General features: G+C 40.1%; 1 protein-coding gene across 6 annotated transcripts in view; it reads left to right on the top strand.

Moving 5' to 3' along the window:
- The window catches only part of HEATR5B (HEAT repeat containing 5B), a 79,015-nt gene that overhangs the window by 25,537 nt on the left and 31,798 nt on the right, over positions 1-21,680 (top strand). For 3 of the 6 annotated variants that reach the window (XM_075924949.2, XM_075924951.2, XM_006131294.5), the window contains exons 16-23: positions 1,269-1,444; positions 3,215-3,320; positions 5,695-5,885; positions 9,791-9,950; positions 12,764-12,953; positions 14,310-14,479; positions 17,741-17,885; positions 19,321-19,557. In XM_075924949.2, coding sequence (XP_075781064.2) covers positions 1,269-1,444; positions 3,215-3,320; positions 5,695-5,885; positions 9,791-9,950; positions 12,764-12,953; positions 14,310-14,479; positions 17,741-17,885; positions 19,321-19,557 — 1,375 coding nt within the window. The remainder of the gene's footprint in view (positions 1-1,268; positions 1,445-3,214; positions 3,321-5,694; positions 5,886-9,790; positions 9,951-12,763; positions 12,954-14,309; positions 14,480-17,740; positions 17,886-19,320; positions 19,558-21,680) is intronic. The other 3 variants (XM_075924954.2, XM_075924953.2, XM_075924952.2) reach the window with 3 other exon arrangements.

Raw genomic sequence — 21,680 nt, 5'->3', positions numbered from 1 at the left:
CTGGGACAGACATTATAGGAAGAAAGACAAGGTTCTGGGAATGTTGTTTAACTAGGCCACAAGTTAATTTATTAATTAAATGAAACTTATCTGACAATAACTCAATTAATACGTGGGTCATTCGTACCATCTAGAGAGCTGTCACCAGTGCTCTCCCCTCTCTTCACTCAAAGCCTTTTCCCGTGGCTTCATCTTGTATGAAGTTTAAAGGGAATGTGGAAAAGGGCTTGAGCCAGACATTAGGAGGCTCATTTCCATTTCCACTTTCTTTAGAGAATACGTTTCCCTTAATTCTGCTCCCAGTTCCTCTGCTTTGGGTATTTGCTAGGTTGTGACATGAACTGTATAACGTAACATGCCCACAGAGTCTCTGGACTATTGAGAGGAAGGTGAAAATAGCCCTCTGCCCAGGCCAATCTGGCAGTGTGGGAAAATTTCCTTCTCAACCCCCCAAAAATGACTAATTTGATGCACACAGGTGTCCCCAAAACCTAATACTCAGGGGGCAGAGGAGCTGTTGTTTCCAGGAGCAGAATGGCACTCTGGGTGGGGGAAAGGGTTTATAAGCTGTCCTTGGGTTCATCAGAGGCAATGGCTGGATTGAAAGGTACAGTACAAAGAAGCCCAGACAGTTAGGAAGCTGCCTCCTCCTTCTCAAGCTCACAAGGAAGCTGAGCTCCTATGAGGAGAAGGAAGGGAAAGGACCTTGTATTATCACTGAAATAACAATAAATATTTGGTATGAGAAAGTTCAACTTCTTTTCACTTGTGGTTACTGTTGTTTGATGGCGCACCTGGGTAAGAGGACGACTTTAAAGAGAATGTTTGTATTATAACACAGAAGTCAATTTCTAGAACACTATCTTTGAGATGATACAGGATTTATGCTGCCTTTCCACCTCAAACCCAAGCTCAAGGAATGGTGATTTAATCTTTTCCTCTGAAATGTCTCTCTTGATCGCTGCTTCCAGAGCTGCTATCCAAACTAAATTTTGTCACGTTGGGTTGGATTCTCCGACCTCATCTGTACTAACAGTGACTAAGACTGCTCACATCCAGCAATTGGCTGCTTTGAATGTTCTTGGCTTTGTCTAGCACGGTATGTGAGATGGAAATAGAGTCAGAGATTTCTCACTGCTGGTCAGTAATCTGGTTTTATTTTAAATTTTGTATTACATTCTAGTGTAATGTAAGTATGTACAAATATGTCCAGTGTAAGTATGTACAAATATGTATTTAGAAGGTATTAAAATCTTGGTTATTTGTAGCTTCAGCCAAACAGTGCATCTGGAAGTGGTGCTTTGGAGCATGACCCATCTTCCATTTATTTGCGCATCCCAGCTGGTGAAGCTGTGCCTGGCCCCCTTCCTCTTGGAGTATCAGTCATTGATGCCTCTGTGGCACTCTTTGGTGTGGTTTTTCCTCATGTTTCTTACAAACACAGGTCAGTCTAAGTTGTGTGCAATTCCATGTACAGTTGTCTTTGCTCCTTATATTTAACAGAATTATAGTTCTCTCAAAATGTCAGTCTACTCTGAAAAGTAACTGTCTAAAATGGAACTCTTGGGCTCCATGTTCATTGTCTCTCAGTTCGCGTTCCATATCTCGTACACAGTTTAGAAGTAAAATATGTTTTTCCTAATATATAGCCCTGAAAATTCAACTTGATGTGTGATGAGGCCATTTTTATCATTGGTTAAGGTATGCAGAACATTTTGCAGTACAGGCAGTCCCTGAGTTACGCGGATCCGACTTATGTCGGATCTGCAGTTACGAACAGGGATTTTCTCGCCCCGGAGGACTGGAGCGGCGGGACGCCTGGTCCGGCGGAGGACCCGGGGCCGGACCCGCGGCCACTTCCAGATCAGCTGGAAGCGCCGTGGGTCCGGCCGGGTCCTCCGTGGCTTTGCTCAGCGTCTCCCTGGTCTGCTGGGGGGCGGGGGGGACGCAGCTAGTGCCCCTCCCCCAGCAGACCAGGGAGACGTGGAGCAAAGCCCGGGGCCTGTGGTAGAGCAGGTGGGGCGCTGCCGGTTGGTCCCGCAGCACCGCTCCTTGGCGCTACTGGACCAACCCGGCAGCACCCCAGCTGCTCTGCCCCAGGAGTCCTGATTCAGCCGCTGCTGATCAGTTTCAGCAGTGGCTGAATCAGGACGCCTGGGGCAGAGCAGCTGGGGTGCTGCTGGGTTGGTCCAGTAGCGCCGAGGAGCGGCCGCGCTACTGGACCAACCCAGCAGCACCCGAGCTACTCTGCCCCAGGCGTCCCCAAGTTAGCCGCTGCTGAAACTGACTAGCGGCTGACTACAGGAAGCCCGAGGCAGAGTTGCTCTGCCCCGGGTTTCCTGGAATCAGCTGCTGATCAGTTTGAGCAGCAGCTGACTTGGGGATGCCTGGGGTTCTTAAGTTGAACTGTATGTAAGTCAGAACTGGTGTACAGATTCAGCCGCTGTTGAAACTGAACAGCGGCTGAATCTGGATGCCAGTTCCGACTTACATACAGATTCAACTTAAGAACCAACCTACAGTCCCTATCTTGTACGTAACCCGGGGACTGCCTGTAATTCAGTTATGCAATGGAAGTGGCATGGATCACTATGACAAAGTCTGCCTGTATCTGAATGAAAAGACTCTGTAACATACGTGCCATACCACAGCCACCTGGAAAAGGAGCTTAGTGGCTCTATTCCTGGCATCTTTAGGGGAAAAGTGAGGCACAAATCCAGTTCATAATCTCTTTCCTTCCTCTAATTTTGTAGCAGCATGTAGGTAGAAGGAGACAATGTGAAATAGCCAATGCACTCTCCTTACTCCTGGCATTGTGTCTGAGGAGGAGGACAGTGAGGCAATTGAATTTTTCTTCTCTCCTATCCCCACAGTTCTCAGGTTCCTCTGCAAGGTCTGTCTTTCAGTTGATCCCTCTAAATAATCATTTCAACTGAAGTGACAATATCTTGCTTCTAGCTGAGTTCGTTGCAGAGTCAGCAGAATGCTAAACAGGGGTCTTTACCCTCTCTGCCCAGCTTCATGTTCTCAGGCCACTAGGTGAGACAGGAATAGTTTTTCATAGGGTCCAATACATTGCACAGCCAAATAGAAGAATTCTACTGTTGTTTTATTTTTTGCATTGATATTTTCCCTTTAGGCAAAATTTAGTATCTTTTCAGTTTGTTTTTTGGAATTGTGTGTCTTTTTAATTAAGTTAACTGTTCTTTTGTAGGCTACAAATGTTAGATCACTTTGCTGAATGCGTCAAACAGGCTAAAGGTGTCCGCCAACAAGCTGTGCAGCTTAATATCTTCACTGCTGTTCTCAGCGCATTGAAGGTAAAAATGGTTTAAAATTTGTAACCGGCAGATAGTAAAATTCTGAGATTTATGGACTTTTATATAAATGTTAAATACACAAAAACTGTGTTTAAAAGATCATTATTAAGATTGCAAAGTCAAGCACTCCAGAATTAGGCAAAACCAGAATTAAGGTTGCCTTTTCATTCTTAATCGGCCCCCCTTGTGCATGTGTGTTATAATTTGAGGGGGAAGGGTAGGGGAAAGGGTGGGAAGGTGTTTTTCCCTAAAAACAACTTGATTCTTTTTCTGAGAGTTCATAGTATATTTCTTGTGCTTGGGGACCAAACAAGCTCCTGTTGTCATCCAGCATTTTCAGTCCCATCCAGTGTGTCAAGATGTGATTTTGCTGCTTCCTTGATTAGAAAAAGAAAAACACCTTCAACATTTTCTTTGTATAGCTAAAATGTCCTTTAATTGAGTGACTGTTGCAATATCACATAGTAGCATACCACTTAAAAATGTTAGCTTTCCAGTCTGATGTAAATGGATCCCATGGTGAGGGGAGAGAATAAAAGCCTCCCCGCCTAAGTGTCTTAGCTAAAGGTAACTCTAATTTAATAGTGGTGTATGTGTGTCCATGTATGTATAATTATAGTATACATATATAATGGTGTTTTTTACTGTGACAGTAATGACACTGTAGGTTGATGGGTTGACTCCCCTCTTTTGTGAGTTGGGTAGGATGCCGGCAAAATGAGACTTCCATTTTCACTCCTTCCATTCAGCTAGCTCTAGCCCTTTTGTGGGTCATGCCCAATTTGTATCTTGCCTTCAGAGAGGTCAGTGGCAACTGTGGTAGCCAGGCTGTCTTGGTGGGCCGTCTTTGGTTTTTCTTCAACAGCCTTTTCCTTTTAGGGTATGTTTACACTTCAGGTTGGGGTATGCTTCTTATTAAGTTAGCACGAGTGTGTGCACACAAGCAGAGGAATCACACTTGTAGAGCAAAGTTACTTTTAATTTTAATTTGTTAATTATTGCTTTTCTGCTCTGAGAAAATAATTTCCCTCCTTCACGTGGAGTGCTAGGATGAGAAGAGCCATGGATACCCTTAATGCAGTGGTCATGTTGTATTTAATTTCTCATGACTGCTCTGTGAGTTCTGCCATTCTGTCTCAAGCCCATGCAGAACGCTTGTTTTCACAGTTCTTCAAAGGAGTGGACCGCAGCAGTGGGGGTACAGAAGGATTCCGAGGGGACATGTTCCAGAGGTGCTGAGAGGAAGATAAACAGTTTTCAAATGAAATATTTTTCTTGTTCCCACAGATGATCCACTGCCAATAAACTTGAAACTTTCCTTCTAAGGATAACAGAATTGCTTTACTGATCTCTTTGGCCTTCTCCTGCTGGGATTCTCTCTCCCTACCCCACACATTTTAAATTGTTGTGGTGTATTGGTTTCGATGCCATAGCCTGAATAGTCAGTTCATTTTCTTCAGGATCCAGTGACCTTTTTGCCAGAGACATGGGAAATCATACCTTACTTGTTCCTCTGACAGTGCACACCCCCTGTCTGTCTTCTGGTACAGAATAGACTTTGCCCAGAATACCTTGAAGATGACAGCCAGCTTCATCAGTTAATTAATAGTGACCCCCAAAAGTTCACTGATTTGGGCACAGTCTTTTTCAGACAGGATACAATTAATTATTAGTCTCCTTTAAAGCCAGCTGTTGGAAGACTAATTGGATCCAGCATTATAAGTCAGTTTAGACCAGAAGAAAATTCTAGGAGCCTGATTTCCTTTTTTCTTCATTTCAAGGCTATTGCTCTAGCAGTTCTTCCAGACAGTGTTCAGATTTTTGTGTTTGCAAAACTGCCGTTATGGAACCAGAGCCTAGCAGTGTTTATGGGCTGTTGCCTTGCTTGTTTGATCTGTGGGTAGAGCCAATTCAGCAAGTTTATAGTTGGAACTGGCTCATGGAAAACAGTTATCAAAGAAGTTTGGTTTTGGAAGAAACTAGGTGTTTTGCTTTTTTGGGCAGAGGCATAAAATTGTTTTGGTGTCAATGGAGTGTTCACATAGTCTTCTTTTTGTCCGTTTGTTTGTATGAACCCATAACGTTAGTTTAGTATTTAAAAAAAGAGTGAGAAAACCCTTTAAATCCCATGTAGTGATTGCCACCCTTTGGGAAATAGGCAGAAAAGTAGAAATGAAATCCCTTTCCCAAGATGTAAGATTATGTCCTTCCGTGCATAAAACCATCACTTAAAAATTACGTAGCTTGTCTGATTTGTGAATTATCTTCTTGTAAAAATACCAGTTTAAACGGTTTCAAATTTGATTTCAGCAACAGACATCAAAACATACTTTTATTCCTTTTGGTCAAACATTTGTCCCATTTGTTCATACAGGGTTTAGCTGAGAATAAAAGCACATTAGGACCAGAAGAAGTTCGCAAATCTGCTTTGACATTGGTTATGGGTGCCCTTGACAATCCTAATCCCATTTTGAGATGTGCAGCAGGAGAGGCACTTGGCAGAATGGCTCAGGTAGTTGGAGAAGCAACTTTCATCGCCAGAATGGCTCAGTACAGTTTTGACAAGTAAGTTGTTGTCATTTTGCTCCAAAAAAGAAAATAAAAATAGAATTCAAACATGTTCAGAAAATGTTCATGTTCAGAATATGATATTGCTAGTTTTAAATATATTTCCTTCATGCCTGACCACTTTGGTAGGCCTCATACAGTTTACAGATCCTGAGTTGTTCCGTGTACTGTTATTAAGAGTGAACAATGACTGATTGAAATGCTTAAAATCCAGAACAATATTGATGAATAGTTCTTGGCGTGGTTAAGGATGACAAAACGGCTTCAGATAAAATAAACATGGCTGACTCTAAAAATGTGTAATGTGTGTGGTGGGAAGGGAGAGTTACCCCAGGCTGATGTGGTAGCTTTGTGTTATCAACACCTCCTGTCGTCATCTAGGATTTGGCTCCTCTGTTGGCTCACAGTGACTTGCTTCCTTACTCCAACTGACTCTCCATCAATAATTAGGCTTTCAAAGATCTTCATGTACTAAAGATTCAGAAAGATCAGCATGTCCAATTTTTCCTCAGATGAGCACATGAACTATACCTTTAAAACTGAAATTGGTCTTCTGATGATCCAGTTATGTTACATTCAGCTTCCTTTTTATGAATGGCATTAACTTGTTCATGTCTAAAAGGATAAATAATCTTTTTGTTTGTTTTCAGAAGTGCATAACTAATTGCAACCTTTCTAATGAGTTTAACCATTTAGTGGCATTTTGTTTGTGAAATAATTAGTTTCTCCAGTGATGCCATTTCAAGGCAAGGCTCTGTTTCTATCATAAATAAGGCAAAAGTTACCTAAAATTATACCTCTGGATCTCAGCAACTGTAAGGCTGTGTCCAGACTCAGGGGTTTTTTCGGGAAAAGTAGCCTTTTTCCGAAAAAACTTCCCCTGCTCCAGACTCAAGCCGCGTTCTTCGAAATTAAATCGAAAGAACGCGGCTTTTCTTTCGATGGCGGTAAACCTCATTTCACGAGGAAGAACGCTTCTTTCGAAAGTTCTCTTTCGAAAAAAGGCGTTCTTCAATGTAAATAGGGCTTCTTCGAAAGAGAGCATCCAGACTCACTGGATGCTTTCTTTCGAAAAAGCAAGCCGCTTTTTCGAAAGTTCAACGTGCAGTCTAGACGCTCTTTTTCTAAAGTATCTTTCGAAAAGCCTCTTTCGAAAGAGGCTTGCAGTCTAGACATAGCCCAAGGGAGAGCTCTAATTCTTTTTGCTTTAACTTAGTTTCCCACATGCTCTTATGTTGTGTTTATAGGTTAGAGTTTTTCTAAAGGAATAAAATGTATTATCCTGAGCAATTCTTAAGAGATGTGTTCATATATTAAGCATTTTTCAAGATTTTAAATATTCAGAATTAGAAATTGTTACCCCAAAAATAGTCTCACTGGAGACCACCCAGGGTTACACTAGTATGGGTTTATTTCCACTAGGTAAAACTAAAGAGGAGAAAGCAGCCACCAAAGGTTTAAGCTAAAGAAGATCGATCGATCGATCGATCGATCTCTCTCTCTCTCTCTCTCTCTCCCTCTCTCAGAGACATGCAAGCAAGCACACACCCCTCCATTCATTCACTCATTCACACCCATTTATTCCTGCCCTCAGGCAATCACACTCTTACACAGGGTTGCAGAAGGAGCCAAGGCATGTGGATCCTGGAGGGTCTGTCTGCTCATCATGGCTGGGGAAGCTGGTCAGGAGGAGAGACAACTGAAGAGAAGCTTCTCTGGATCAGGGGAAGGAAAAAGAGAGCATCTCACATGTGCTCCTTCTCTTTATATAGTGTCTGAATGGCTCCTGTGACTCATTCACCTTGTCATCAGGGAGCATGCCCAGACTTCCCTTTATCCAGCAGAGAGCATGCCCAGACTTCCCTTTATCCAGCAGGGAGCATACCCGTACTGTGATGAGTCATTGCCATGTGGTCCATTGTTCCAAGCCTTCTTCAAACACACTCACACTCACACTCTCTATCCATTCACTCAGGGGAGAATGCAGCTTAGGGAAAGTTACAAGCAAGGTGGCTGCATGTTACAAAGATTACAAAGTTACAGTTTACAGTAAGTTTGAGAGTTACACAGATTACAAAGATTGACAAGGATCACAATAAGTTGCAGTTTAAAACCTTAGACCTTACAGTTTGGTGTAGCGTTAGAAAATCCATGTATATAAATCTAGTGTGCTCAGGTGGAGGCTTTTTTATGCAACAGAAATTGTTTATTGTAAAACAGAGGCTTGTAAGACTTCATTTGTTCCCTTGATAACCCATGAATTTCCAAGGACTGCTGTGGTTTTGTCCATAATTTCTCCTCCAAGATCCATTTTATTGAATAAATTCTTCAATCTGTCCAGTCTGACACTCTCTGGTCTGGCAACATCTGTGATCCAACATGATTTTAGTTAGCTGGATGTCCATTTATAATGAGTGTGGCCATATTACCCACGCTCCCATAATATTTGTTTATAGCCAACAGTCCTGGTTGTCAGTGTTCTATGCTGTTATTTAACTCTAATTTACCCCTCAATGTCTTCTAAGAGCCCAGGAAGTAGTGGAAGTGTTGGTTATGCTGCTAGACAATATTAATCTCCTGTGGTTTGGCAAATTCTCTGATTCTGCACCAGTCAGGTTCCGAGCATGCCGGACTGAAGAGGTTCAACCTATACTTTTTGTAGGCCTTTTATTATTTGTTAATATATGTTTGCGTACAGCCTATGGTTCTAAACTATTAAATACTGAAAGAAGAGAAATTACCCTTCACTTTCTTCTTTAAGGATATTCATTCTCTGACTACTGCAGAACAACTGTAGCGCACAGCCTAATCTATAATATATAAAGGAGAATGTTTGTATGTTTGTGCGCTAATAACTTGGACACTATAAGAGCTACTGCAACCAAACTTTGCATGGGATAACCTTTCATCCAGGAGAAGGTTTTAAGGTACTATGGGAGGGAAGAGATGAGAGACCAACACCTCTCCCCGGGGCTGCACGGAGCTTGTCAGTGTGGAGAGAAGCGGCTTCCCAGAGGAAGCAGTGGGGACAGTCACTCACTAAGGCCAGCGGAGGGACAAGTAAGCGGAGGGTGGGCTCGGGCGCTGGTGACAGGCATGCAGCTCCCTTCCCCCTACCTCTCCTCAGGCTCCTCACCTCAGTTATATCAGTTTTCTCGAGCAATGCCGGGTAACTGCAGCTAGTTATTTATAGTTGTCACAGCTGTAGTAGACGGGGCTAAAATCTGGCCAAGCATCCATAAGAAAACTTATATCACTACTTACGTAATCCCCAATTCAGAGTCTTGCAATGTTCCCTTGTGTTTCTTGGCATCACACAATTTTTGAATAAAAGTTTATTTTTTTTAAAAACTTCATAATGAAACTTATTGCAGTGAGAAACAGTTGGATCTAAAAAGATTTAAAAGTGAGCTGGCACTATTTCAGAGGATTCAGCTGCACTCCCTTCAGTCCTCCAATAAGTCTCTTTATATTTCCATTCTTGATTGTTTTAAGCTTTGCAGTAATTTAGCAATGAGTTTTCTGGATAACAGTGTTCAATGGTCTGCAACGTTCAGAAAAGAGATGGTTTAAGCGAATCATGTCCTTTCAGTTATAAAAATATTGCTTATCTAAAATGTCGGAAACAAATACTTCTCAGAAGAAAGGAATTACAGTAAAATCAGAATAACTTTACAAGCTATTGAATATGAGGAGTTAATAATAAATTATTAAATATTTTCCTTTGATTTTTTTTTTCAATGATATCTTCCCAGAAAGTTTGCATTCTTATTTATTTATTTATTTATTTTTAAAGGTAACAAATAGTACTGTTGGGAACTGAGGTTTTGTTTTTCTTACACTCAGACAATCATTTCCTTAGTATCTAGCACATACTTTGATTTGTGTTTTAATGTTGATAGGTTAAAATCTGCTCGAGATGTTGTGTCAAGAACTGGTCATTCATTGGCTCTTGGCTGTCTCCATCGTTATGTGGGTGGCATAGGTTCTGGGCAGCATCTGAAAACCAGTGTCAGTATTCTGTTGGCACTGGCACAAGATGGAACCTCACCTGAAGTCCAGGTAAATAAAAAAGAATTTAAAAACCATTTAGTGGGTTTACGATTAATGTATTACCATTAACAGCAAAAAAATGCTGTACAAAAGTAAAAATAGTTAGGCCATACACCAAAGAGTGTAAATATAAATGGGAGAGGAAGATCTTGTTTGCTGTAAATAGTTTCTTTAGGGACTTTGTAGTGCAGTGTGCTGAGCAACAAACTAACCTGATTTAGAATAGTTACTTTAGGCAAATGCCTAATTATGCTCAGTCATCTCAAGATGTAAAGAAATTACTCCATTTTATAGAACAATGAATTAAAATCAGTTATCAGATAGTTGAGAAGAAAAATGCATTAAAAGTTAAAGTAGTATCTTAAAGGAATGTAGATGCATTCATGATCCCTTGGCAATGAATTCTACAAAGTCAGTTAAATAGAATAGTAAAAGACCCTCTGGAGCAAGATAGAAAGAAAAATTACCGTACTTGTTAGGGATGTTAAAAGACATTTAATAAGGTTACCGTGTAACTGAAAAATCTTAGCAGTTACATGTTTTTTTGGGGGGGGGGGCTCTGCAGAATAAAGCTTAAATTAGCTTCACACTGCAGAGCCAACAGCGAAGCCTCCCCAGAAGCAGGGCCACCAGCCTCTGTTAGCTCTGCTCTTGCAGAGGAGTCTTTGCTGCCACAGTGAATCCGCCTCCCCAGGGGCGGGGCAGAGTTTAACTGATAGCATTAACCAATGAGCATCAGCTTATCGGTTAATCAGTTAAACTTTAACATCCCTATTATCTATAAATATTATTCTCAAAAGATTGTGTAACTATGCCATATATCAGGAGACTTTTTCATTCTTTTTTCCCTATTACTCCAAAAGAAATTATTATTTGAAGTAGCACCTGGCTATTGTGACTCATCAGCAGAGGGTCGTCTCATCCCCAGGAAGAGGCAGTTTAATGTCACAGAATTTTGAGTTCCTAGTGCTTCCTCAGTCTCCTGGAGCCACAGGCCACCCATGTCTTGTTTAATTATTAACCGTAGAGAACTTGGACTAGAGGTAATCCTCTTTCTGAGGAGACAGGATTGATAGAAGTTTTTCTAAACATAGCTTGCCACTTGAAAAAACAAGATATGCTTTGTTTAGTGATAGGTTTAGTAATACAACCAATTCTCTTAAATTTCCTTACTTAAGCTCTCAAAAGTTAGATATTGACAAAGTTCAGGTTACAGTTGCAATATTATTTCTGCTGTTTCTGTGAATTCATCGTGGTAGTCTTTAAACAAAGGCTCACATAGTATTTCACAAAAAAAGCAATCATTTTTAGCACAGTATAAAAAGATAGAGGGAGAAATTTAGGTGCCTAATCCTCATTAACTTTAAATGGAAGTTAGGCACCTAATACTTCTGTTTGAGCCTTTGATATCCTCCCCTAAATAAGTAGAAATATACTGAAGTGTTAAAATAAATAGAGAGAAAAATGTTACAAGGTGCAACATTAGTAGTTAACGTTATAGAATGAGTGTTATGTATTTGAGAAAGATGATGTGATTATGTAATTAAACTAGAGGAGTAGAATAAACATACTATGTGTGCCTATGTGTTTAGATATTGACAAAGTTCACTTTACGTTTGCAGTATTATTTCACCTGTTTCTGTTAATGCATCATGGTGGTCTTTAAACTGTTCAACCTCAACATCTACTTACAATAACCCTTTTTCTTTTTATGAAACTTCCCACATTTTTGGGGGCATGGGGGAGAAAAAGTCATAATGTAAAGTTATTTTGGTAGATGCCACTGGAACTCTCAATCCTGCATACTTTGCAGCCTATAGGAGAGGGAATCCATTTCCTGTGCACATTAGTTGCCCTGAAACTTTTTCCCTGAAAGCTTGTTGAATGTGAGACAAAGGCATCTGGCCTCATTCATAGTGTGATCAGTGATCAGTGACTGACTGAGGCCAGGACTCTTCCCTTCACAACCTTTTTCCAGTGCAGCTCAGTTAACTACATGTGAGTAGTATGGCCTTTCCTAGCTGCACTTTTAAGAACTTAGAAAGAAAATTCAGTGCAAAATGTACTTTATATATAAACTGAGAATTTCGATTGGCCATAACTTTATCAAATGAAAACCTGTTTCCAGTGGCTCAGGTATTTCTCCTTGGGTATTCTACACTGAAACACTATTTTGAAATAACTAGCACTATTCTGAAATAATGTAGTCTGTGTCTACACAGCAGGCAGTTATTTCAAAATAGTGTTAATATCCTGTGAAGCTGGAGGACTTCTTACTCTGACTCCTGTAACCCTCATTGTATGAGGAATAAGGGAAGTTGGAGGAAGAGTGCTCTATTTTGAAATAAGCGCTGGGTAGATGCTCCCGATTTCAAAATAAGATATGCAATTGACATAGCTCAATTTGAGCAGCTTATTTCGAGTTAAACCCGACAGTGTAGACACACCTCTTGAGGGCCATTTCTGTATCTAATTTCAACTTTTTACCACAGTTTAGGCTTCAGAATGATTAAAAAAGTCACATTTTTTTTATGTAGTTGGAAAAGTACATACATCTTTTTCATCTCGTTCTCAAACAGGTTAGCCATTTTTATTCAAAAAAACTAACAAAAATTCTCCTGCAGACAAAGACCAAAGCTGGAAAATTTCAGGCTAGAAGTCAATGTTCCAGATTGTGGGGTGGCAGATATTCTTAAAAACAGAGGGTTAAAATTGAAATGTTTAGACAAGATGGTCAGAGTCATATCCACTATAAATAAATTCTTAAAACTCTAAACAAACTTTTATGACTGAAACCCAAACATCTCTTTGATTTATTATAGACCTGGTCTCTCCATTCACTTGCCTTGATAGTGGACTCTAGTGGGCCAATGTACCGGGGATATGTGGAGCCTACTCTGTCTCTAGTTCTTACCCTACTCTTGACAGTTCCGCCATCACATACAGAAGTGCATCAGTGTTTGGGCCGATGTCTTGGAGCTATAATAACTACAGTTGGCCCTGAGCTGCAAGGCAAGTTATAATCTAAAATTGCATTAAGATACAGTTAAGATTATCTATAGGATAGATGCTGTTTTTTTTCTTAATGTCAGCTGGCAGTTTAGTATTGTATGGTGGCAGATAATGAGACATCTGTGATTAGCATGTAGGCTTTGTAGATCTGCATCTTCACTGTGTGTATTGATGGTGTCACAGTTCAGGACAGCTGAGCCTATATTTCCTCCTCTTGTGGTCTCTTAATGGCACCCACTCTCGGCTTCCATCTCCTCAGCTGTCATTTCTTCTGGGAAGACCTTCATCTCTCACCCTCCTGACAGGGAATTTTCTGATATCTGCAGTAAGCCAGACTGCCTAACTAGGCCAGCAACTGCATTTCGCTTTCTTTCTGAAGTCTCTGAATAGCAGTTATTGTAACTCTGGTCTTTATAAGCAAAAACATTTATTCTTAAGGGATATTGGTAAATATATATGGTATGTTTTTTTGAAGGAAGTGCTATCATTGGTGCTCTTAGTGAATCATTAATTATAAATTTCATGCCTTTCAAATCTGTTCATTAACTACAGCCTTCTAATAGTTGTATCTTAACATTTTTACCCAAGAATTTCCTTGTTATTTTGTGGCAGATATTTACAAATTGATATATGTAATATATAAATTGTTCAGAATTTTTTTTCTTAGATAACATTTTGCTATAATTATAGCTGTGCTGAAAAGTTGATGAATGTCACTTGTTGAACTGCAGTATAGTCTTTAAATCAAATCCTCTATAGTCTATAACCTGTTGAATCCAGGTGATGCAGTGGAGGGAGCTAACAAACTCTACCAGCACATCCGTATGCTAAACTGACAAAAATATAGTCTTCTAAAATGTAGCAAGTATTCAAAACTTAAACTAACTCCATAGCAAATAATTCTAAAATGTTTTGTCTGATATTATAAGAAATGGATCTATGCTTGCAATCTTATTCAAAGCTACTGAATGAAATAGATTTTCAAAACCTGAAACTCATCTTATTTTAACAAGTGCCATGTCTCAGAAATACTGACTTAACTGAACAATGTCTGCAAAATTTTTCTGGCTAATGATCAGTTGTGCAAAACCTGACTTTTTGGGCTAGTTGATTGTTTAGAGACTTTAAGGGGGTAACTGTCAAAATTGGACTAAAATGGAAAACAAGTTCTAATCCTATATACAGGGTTTCTTTGAAGTAATACAGCTGTTAACTTCAAGTATATGTATTTAGAAAAGTGATGTTGTATATAAATTACACAGACTTCACGTTTTTGACGTTTTGTGATTAAAATGTTAAAAATCTATGCCAGTCATACAAAAAAGTCACTTTGTTAAGAATTCTTTATTCCATTAGGTAATGGACCTACTATTTCAACAATCCGTTCTTCATGCTTGGTGGGATGTGCGATCACACAAGATCACTCGGACTCCCTTGTTCAGGCAGCTGCAATATCATGCCTGCAACAGCTTCACATGTTTGCACCACGCCATGTCAACCTCTCCAGTCTGGTTCCCAGCCTTTGTGTAAGTGTAAATGATGTCTCTCTCACCCTATATCCCTGATGCTGGAAATGTCAGCATTAAGACCTGCAGAAAGTTAAGAGAAATGGATAGCAGCCTGTGAGGAAATATACGTGTGTGTTGAGAGGCAAAGTTTTCAAAGGCACCCAGTAGCTTCCAATGTCAGAATCTCCATTGAAAATGAATTAAAGGACTTGTGCACCCAAGGCATTTAGGCATTTAAACTTTTATCCAAGATCTTTTTCTAATTTACCCCCAAAGTAACTTTATACTGTTCTGGATATGCAGAGGGGCAAGAAAGTGGGTTTAGATTACAGTTATGCTCACGTTAAATCCCTTTACTCTTCCAGAATGGTGTAAAGTGGCCTTAGTTCTAACAGAAATCAAGTCCTAGGGCTATTTAGCTTAGAAAGGAGAGGAATACACATTAACAAGTCCTAGGCATACAAAATAATGAATGAAAAAGAAGAGAGATTTGGGGGACCCCCTCTCATATGGCTGTTTAGAAAGGAAGTGTATGGGGGAAAGTGGCATTTCTCCTTCTACTATCAGAATCCTAGGCAGAGTCCGTGTCTTGCTGTTGTCCTTATGTTCATCCATTGATGCCCAGGTGAGTATTGCCACATGTATAAATAAATACTGCACCAGCACTCCTGCAAAATCCAACATTTGATCTTAAAAAAAAAAAAAAAAAAACTATTTAAAAATTTAAAAAATAAATTGGAGTTAATCATACTTATGCTCAGACATTCAAAAATATGAGTTGCAAGGGAGAGACCCTTCCTTTAAGCCATCCCTGGCCACCCGTGTTCCAGATTCTTATAGACTTATTGAAGGACTGATCATGACAAATGGATTTTCAGGCCTGTTTATACTGAAACTGGAACTTCTTCTCTGTAATCTGCTGTCTAATCTTTCCTTAGAGGTTCCCCCACTTGCAGCACGTGTCCCTCTGTCTTGTGTAATCTGGTGCTCAGTTATTAAGTATGATCCATAGTTTGAAACGTGTCTGCATGCACAGAATTCCAAGTGAGAGAAATATGGCTCAGCACAGTAGTAGGTGGGTCCTTCTGTTTCATATGAATAATAGACTAATGTGTGCCACATCCTGAGACAAATAATTTTCTCTGTTGATTCCATTCTTACTAGAACTCCCAGTTGGAATATTGTAGTCAGTGAAGTTATCTCAAGATGTAATGGTTTCTGATTGAAATCTTTTCCCATTCCATTCTCCTGTCTTTTCCTTGCTCCAGCATAACCTTCAACCTCTTAATTTTTCTTCCTTCCCTTTTGCTTTCAAAATCTGGTTCCCTCCATGATAAGCCTACCTGCAAATGGCTTTGTACATGCTCCCACAGCTGTTTACACAAATAAAATGTGGACATGGTGGCTGAATAGAGGACTAGCTGAAAATCTTACTCAATTAAATGAAGGAGAAAATAGTAAAAAGCTTTTTGTCTTCTGTTTGGAACCAACACTGTGTATCAAACTTACACCAGTCTCTTCCAGCATGCTTTTCAGATTCCTTTATGCCGCTGTACTACATTATTGTTAAAAAATGAAGAGCAGGAAATAATCTTTCCGATAATTAAAACACTAATGTTCTCTGGTTGTAGTTCTCTTGAAACAACTTCAGAATGATACTTACAGGGACCCTTAAAAGTCTGTTTTTCAAGATTGAACCCTTGAGACATCCATGGATGAAATAAAGGCCTAGTGTTAAATATTTATACACTGTGTGACCTTTCATTTGGGAAAGCAATTTCCATCCTCATAGCAAGTTAATACAGGGAAAGCAAATGTGTATTCAACTTATTAAAAAAATATTTCCCCGGGGTAACTCAAGATTAGAGTTTCTAAAAGAGCACTCTTTATCTCCTCCCTTGTGGAAAAACATACAATTCCCTGTACAGCTACTTCCTCTCAAGAAAAGTTGGAAGCTTGCAGAATTCTTTTGGAAGAAAAATATTTACTTGTACTTGAGATGGTTCAAAGCAGATTAAAAGCAAATGTTACTTAGCACAGAAATCTGAAAGCTCTCATATTGAGAAGCACTTACTGACATGTATGGTATAAACTGTGGTTTAGAGGTGAACATAGAAGGATTAATGACTGTTGTCATGAGTGATTTAAGTACTGCTGGTAGGCATTTTATTGAAAATTGTAATTTCTGTTTTTGGCAATACCGGATCCTAGTTTCCAGAGTTTCTAACCAGTGTTAAAGCATGATGTAAATTGATCTAGAACAGTGGTTCTCAACCTTTTGGGCTTAGCATCCATTTGTAAATGTTCATGGTCTGTCAGGACCCAGTAAATAGTCCAGGGGTAAAGATCTTGGAATGGTTCAGTTAGGTCCTGCCCAGCACTCATGCCACAGTGGCAGCTCTTGCAGAGCCTGTGCTGTGGGGCTGGCTGGGCTGGGCTCTGCTTTTCACTCCAGGTATTGCAACTTCTGGGGTTATAGCACTGCTCAGCTTTGTCCCCTCACCTCTCACTAGACCAAATTTGTCTGAATGGAGTTGTGACCTGACTCATATGGTTTAAGAGTCACTTGCTCAAATTTGGCCTACCTGGACTCCTGTTGTCATGGTGGCTAGACCAAACCTGAGTGGTGCTGGGATCCCAGAGATTGCAATGCCCAGAGCAGTGACATGAGCCCAGCCAGCCACCTAGGATAGGAGATGCAGGAGCTGACCTGTGATCCTTTGAAACATCCTGAGTACCCAGTATTGGTTACTAACCCAAGGATTGAGAAATCCTGGACTAAAATCCAAATTGTATTCCCTGGGTTTCCAGTCTCAGTTGTTACCTCTTTTTAGCCAGATGGCTGCACCAGCTAGGGAAATATCAACTTTATTTTTAAGTGTATATGTTGTGAAAAGTTCTTGTCTGGGCACTTTTAGCCAAATTTTCAAAGGGTCCACCACCCAACAGGAGAAAGATGATCAAGATCTGTGTGCAAATGTAGTGAGTTTCTCTTACATGTTTTTGATAGGCAGAGGTTCATTTTTAAAAAGACATGATCATGAGTGAGTTTAATTTGCTGCACCCCTGTCAGTAAATAAAGGGACTCTACCAATTTTAATTCACATTGTCAGCTAATTGGCTTCTTGCATTTTGACTTTCTGTGCCAGATCAACACCACTTTGTAACTGTTTACATGATCTGTACTTGATTTAGCTGAGCAAGAGGCTATTATTAATCACTAACAAGTTTTATATAAAACCATGGCAATTTACCAGTTAAAAATGGCTCTGATTGCAGGTTCACTTGTGCAGTTCTCACTTACTGCTACGTCGGGCTGCAGTGGCATGTTTGCGACAGCTGGCACAGAGGGAAGCAGCAGAAGTGTGTGAATATGCCATGAGCTTAGCAAAAAATGCTGGTGAGAGAGAGAACAGTGGCATCAGTGAGTGTTACTTGCATGTGTCCTTTCCTAATATTTTGTGTGTGCACAAAACCAAACCAAACCCTTTCTCCTTTGGAGTTTCTTGTCTTTTCCATATTTCCCACTAAAAGTAAAGATTGTAGCCCAGGCCTTTTAAACATTCAGAACAAATTAGAAATGGGAATTTCCCCCCAAATATATTGTTCTAAATTATTCCTCTCTCTTACCGTTGGTTCTTTTCTTTTAATTTTGCTGGTTTTGAAAATGGGCATGTTAGGGGAGGTAGCCACCCACTCCTCCTACCTCATAGTGCTTCTTATGGGGCCAAGAATGGCTGTGCAGGTGCTCTCTACCTTAGAATACAAATCACTGCTACTTGCTCAGAGTCAAGTGTTGTGTGCTATAACTTAACAGTCAGCCTAAAATAGCTGTATAAAAATAACAACCTCAGAATTTGTGCATCTGCGCCTTTGACCAGACAAAGAAACACAACTTCAAAGACAAGCTCTTTATTGTAGTGCTTGAGAACAAGGCCCAGACCAGGCCCACTCTCATCCTGCCACTATCCCTGAGAAACACAGGCAAGCCTTTTTAACTGATGTGCTGCCATCTGATTGATTAGGCTTTTTTAGGCCTTTGAAGACTTGTTGATAGCCTGATCTGTATGGGTTTTCTGTAAGCAGGGCCAGTTAGGGCCTCAGATCCTATAGCAGGGGGTAGAAAAGGCCTATTAGACCCCCATCACAAGGCATAATGATACTGTATACTGGGAACAGGTTTTGACTTGTTTTGTTAGCAGCATAACTAATAGCCAGTCACATTTCTCAGTTGCACCAATCCTTACATATATAATTTTATCCTGATGATATGGCTGCTAAAATGAGTAATGATTCCTGCTCACCTATTTGAATGGTCAGGAAAAAGTGCAATATCCAGAAGCCCTCTATAATAAGTATGTGGCTGTCTGCTGGTTGTTATATACTTAGTGTTTTTCAATTTTTAAAAAACTGAATCTGCTGTTACTGCCTTCTTTCAATCGATTATCAGATAAACAATTTTTCCACTCTATCATAGAATCATATGCCTTCTAGTATTGTGTGGCACAATTAAAACTTAACTCAGAAGAGATTCACCAGGGTCCATTACTGTGAGGTTCTGAGCATTTCATGCAAGGTATTGAGTGCTATCAATGTCTATTTACTTTAATGGTAGTTTACAGTATGTATCATTTCACGGGAGATGCTTGGTATCTCGTAGAATCTGATTTCTAATAAGCTTAATATGTTAAACTATCTTAGATTTTATTGATGACAAATTGTAGTAATGCCTTTGTGTCTGTGATCTGTGCAACTAAGAATGAATGCAGAATGTCCTTTTCTCATGTTGCTATTGCCCTAATTTCAAGGCACAAATGTTAAGAAATTGATTATTAGAAAACTAGTCTCTCATTTTACAGACATTAACCCTTTTGCACCAGTTGGTTCGCAGCGGGACATTCATTGCCGGCATCAAGGAGTTAACATAACAGAGACTGGCCTCGAGGGAGTTCTTTTTGGAATGTTAGATCGGGAGACTGATCGAAAGCTGTGTTCTGATATTCATGATACCTTGGGACATATGCTTTCATCCCTGGCAGTGGAAAAACTTTCACACTGGCTAATGTTATGTAAGGATGTCCTAGCAGCTTCCAGTGGTAAGTGTTTGACAACATTCTTATAACAAGACATCATATCTTTAGAATTAATTTATTTAGATAACATTCATTTAGAGCTTTTTATGTTGTAATGGGATTCATGATCCATGCTCACTTTTATCACCTGTACCTTGGATGGTAATATTTTAATTTGCTCAGAAAGAGAAAATGGTAAATATGGTCAATTTAAATAGTCTATATACACACATACACACTTTGAAATAAATCTGTTACTGTATACATAGGTAGTTCTTACAGGGTGAGCATTGCAATAAGTAACCCACTTTTCTGGCCTTTGCTTTTAGCAGTTGTCTAGCAACAATTCCGGTAACTTATAAGGCTGAACTATTACAATTCTTCTCCTTAAGAATGTAATGTCTATCTCAGTTTCTTCCTTTATTGCTGATAGCAAAGGAGTTTTCCTAATTTGCTCTCTGTGCCCCACACTACATTCACTTACATAATTTCACAATTTGTGATAAGAAATATTATTTGTTTATTTTAATTTCATTTGCATGCCTTCAATGATTTATTCTCTTATTTATTTTATTTACACTTAAGCATGTTTTACTTTTTGAGACTGAATGAGCTCTGAATGAGCTTGGCACCTCATGGAGTCCTAGTTTGATTTTTTTTTTTTTTAATTTTAATTTTATACTGCTGCGCTAGCTCCTCAACTAGGTTACATGAGCTTTACTGATTTACATCGACTGAAGGATCTGTTTCACTGTATTCAGTTTTTGTTCTTTTTCTTCCTTAGTATTCAGGCTATCAGAGAAGCAATCTAAGGGCCTTCAAAGGTATTCAAAGTGCAGTCATAAAGTGTGATTTGCAGACAGATATGCTTGTTGCCTTTATTGGGCAAATCAGATGAAACCAGACTACATATGTAAGCGACTAGTCGACTAGTGAACTACCCGATAACCATATACTTATTTGGGCAGTCAAGTAGTGACTCGACTAGTCGCTTCCCACCTCCCCTTGCTGCCTCTATCAGAATCAGCTGTCCTGGCTTGCAACTGGTTCCCACCCTGTGGCTTTTAAAAATTAGAGCCACAGCAGGGTTAGCTCCTGGGCTGAGGGATGACCTCACTGCAGCGCTACAGTTTCCCCCCCATATTGACTAATTGAGTAGCAGATGGAATTTCCATCGACTACTCAGTTAGCTGATTACCGTGTGTGTGTGTGTGTGTGTGTGTGTGTGTGTGTGTAGTAGTTCAATATTTGGGACACTTGGTGTTCATAGGAATCCAATATTCACATGTAGTGGTTACACACTGCAGCCTGGCTCCTGTCAATGTAGGTATCCTACTACATAGACATGATAACCTCACTTCCACAAGAGGTGTAGGGCTAATGTTAGGGTAATGCAGTGTCCCTATGAACATTGGTTTCCTTATATTGGCTGTCATCCTTGTCAATTTCATGGCTCCATACTGGAGCTGTGAATTTGACAAGAAAACCAGGCAGTCACTGGAGCATCTGGGCGGGGGGGGGGGGGGCGGGGGGGTGATCCAGCTAATCCAGGGCACAGTCAGGCTCTCCCTGTTCCCAGCTGGGTTGATCCTGCTCTACTCAGAGCTTGGCTGCCTTCTTGCTCCCACCCCAGCTGCTCCCTGGACTCTCATGGCCATGGGATAAGAAGGAAGGTCCTTTCTTGGATTGAGAACTGGTTAAAAGACAGGAAACAAAGGGTAGGAATAAATGGTAAATTTTCAGATAGGAGAGGGGTAACTAGTGGTGTCCCCCAAGGGTCAGTCCTAGGACCAATCCTTTTCAACTTATTCATAAATGATCTGGAGAAAGGGGTAAGCAGTGAGGTAGTAAAGTTTGCAGATGATACAAAACTGTTTAGGATAGTCAAGACAGAAGCAGACTGTGAGGGACTCCAAGAAGATCTCACCAAACTGACTGATTGAGCAACAAAATGGCAAATGAAATTTAATGTGGATAAGTGTAAAGTAATGCACATCGGGAAAAATAACCCCAACTATACGTACAGTATGATGGGGGCTAATTTGGCTATGACAAATCAGGAAAGAGATCTTGGAGTTATTGTGGACAGTTCTCTGAAAACTTCCACGCAGTGTGCAGCGGCGGTCAAAAAGGCAAATAGGATGCTA

Source organism: Pelodiscus sinensis, chromosome 3 (assembly GCF_052426305.1).
Source record: "Pelodiscus sinensis isolate ZL-2025 chromosome 3, ASM5242630v1, whole genome shotgun sequence".
NCBI lineage: Eukaryota > Metazoa > Chordata > Testudines > Trionychidae > Pelodiscus > Pelodiscus sinensis.
The sequence above is the reverse complement of the archived record's forward strand: the minus strand, read 5'-3'. Positions and strand labels throughout refer to the sequence as shown.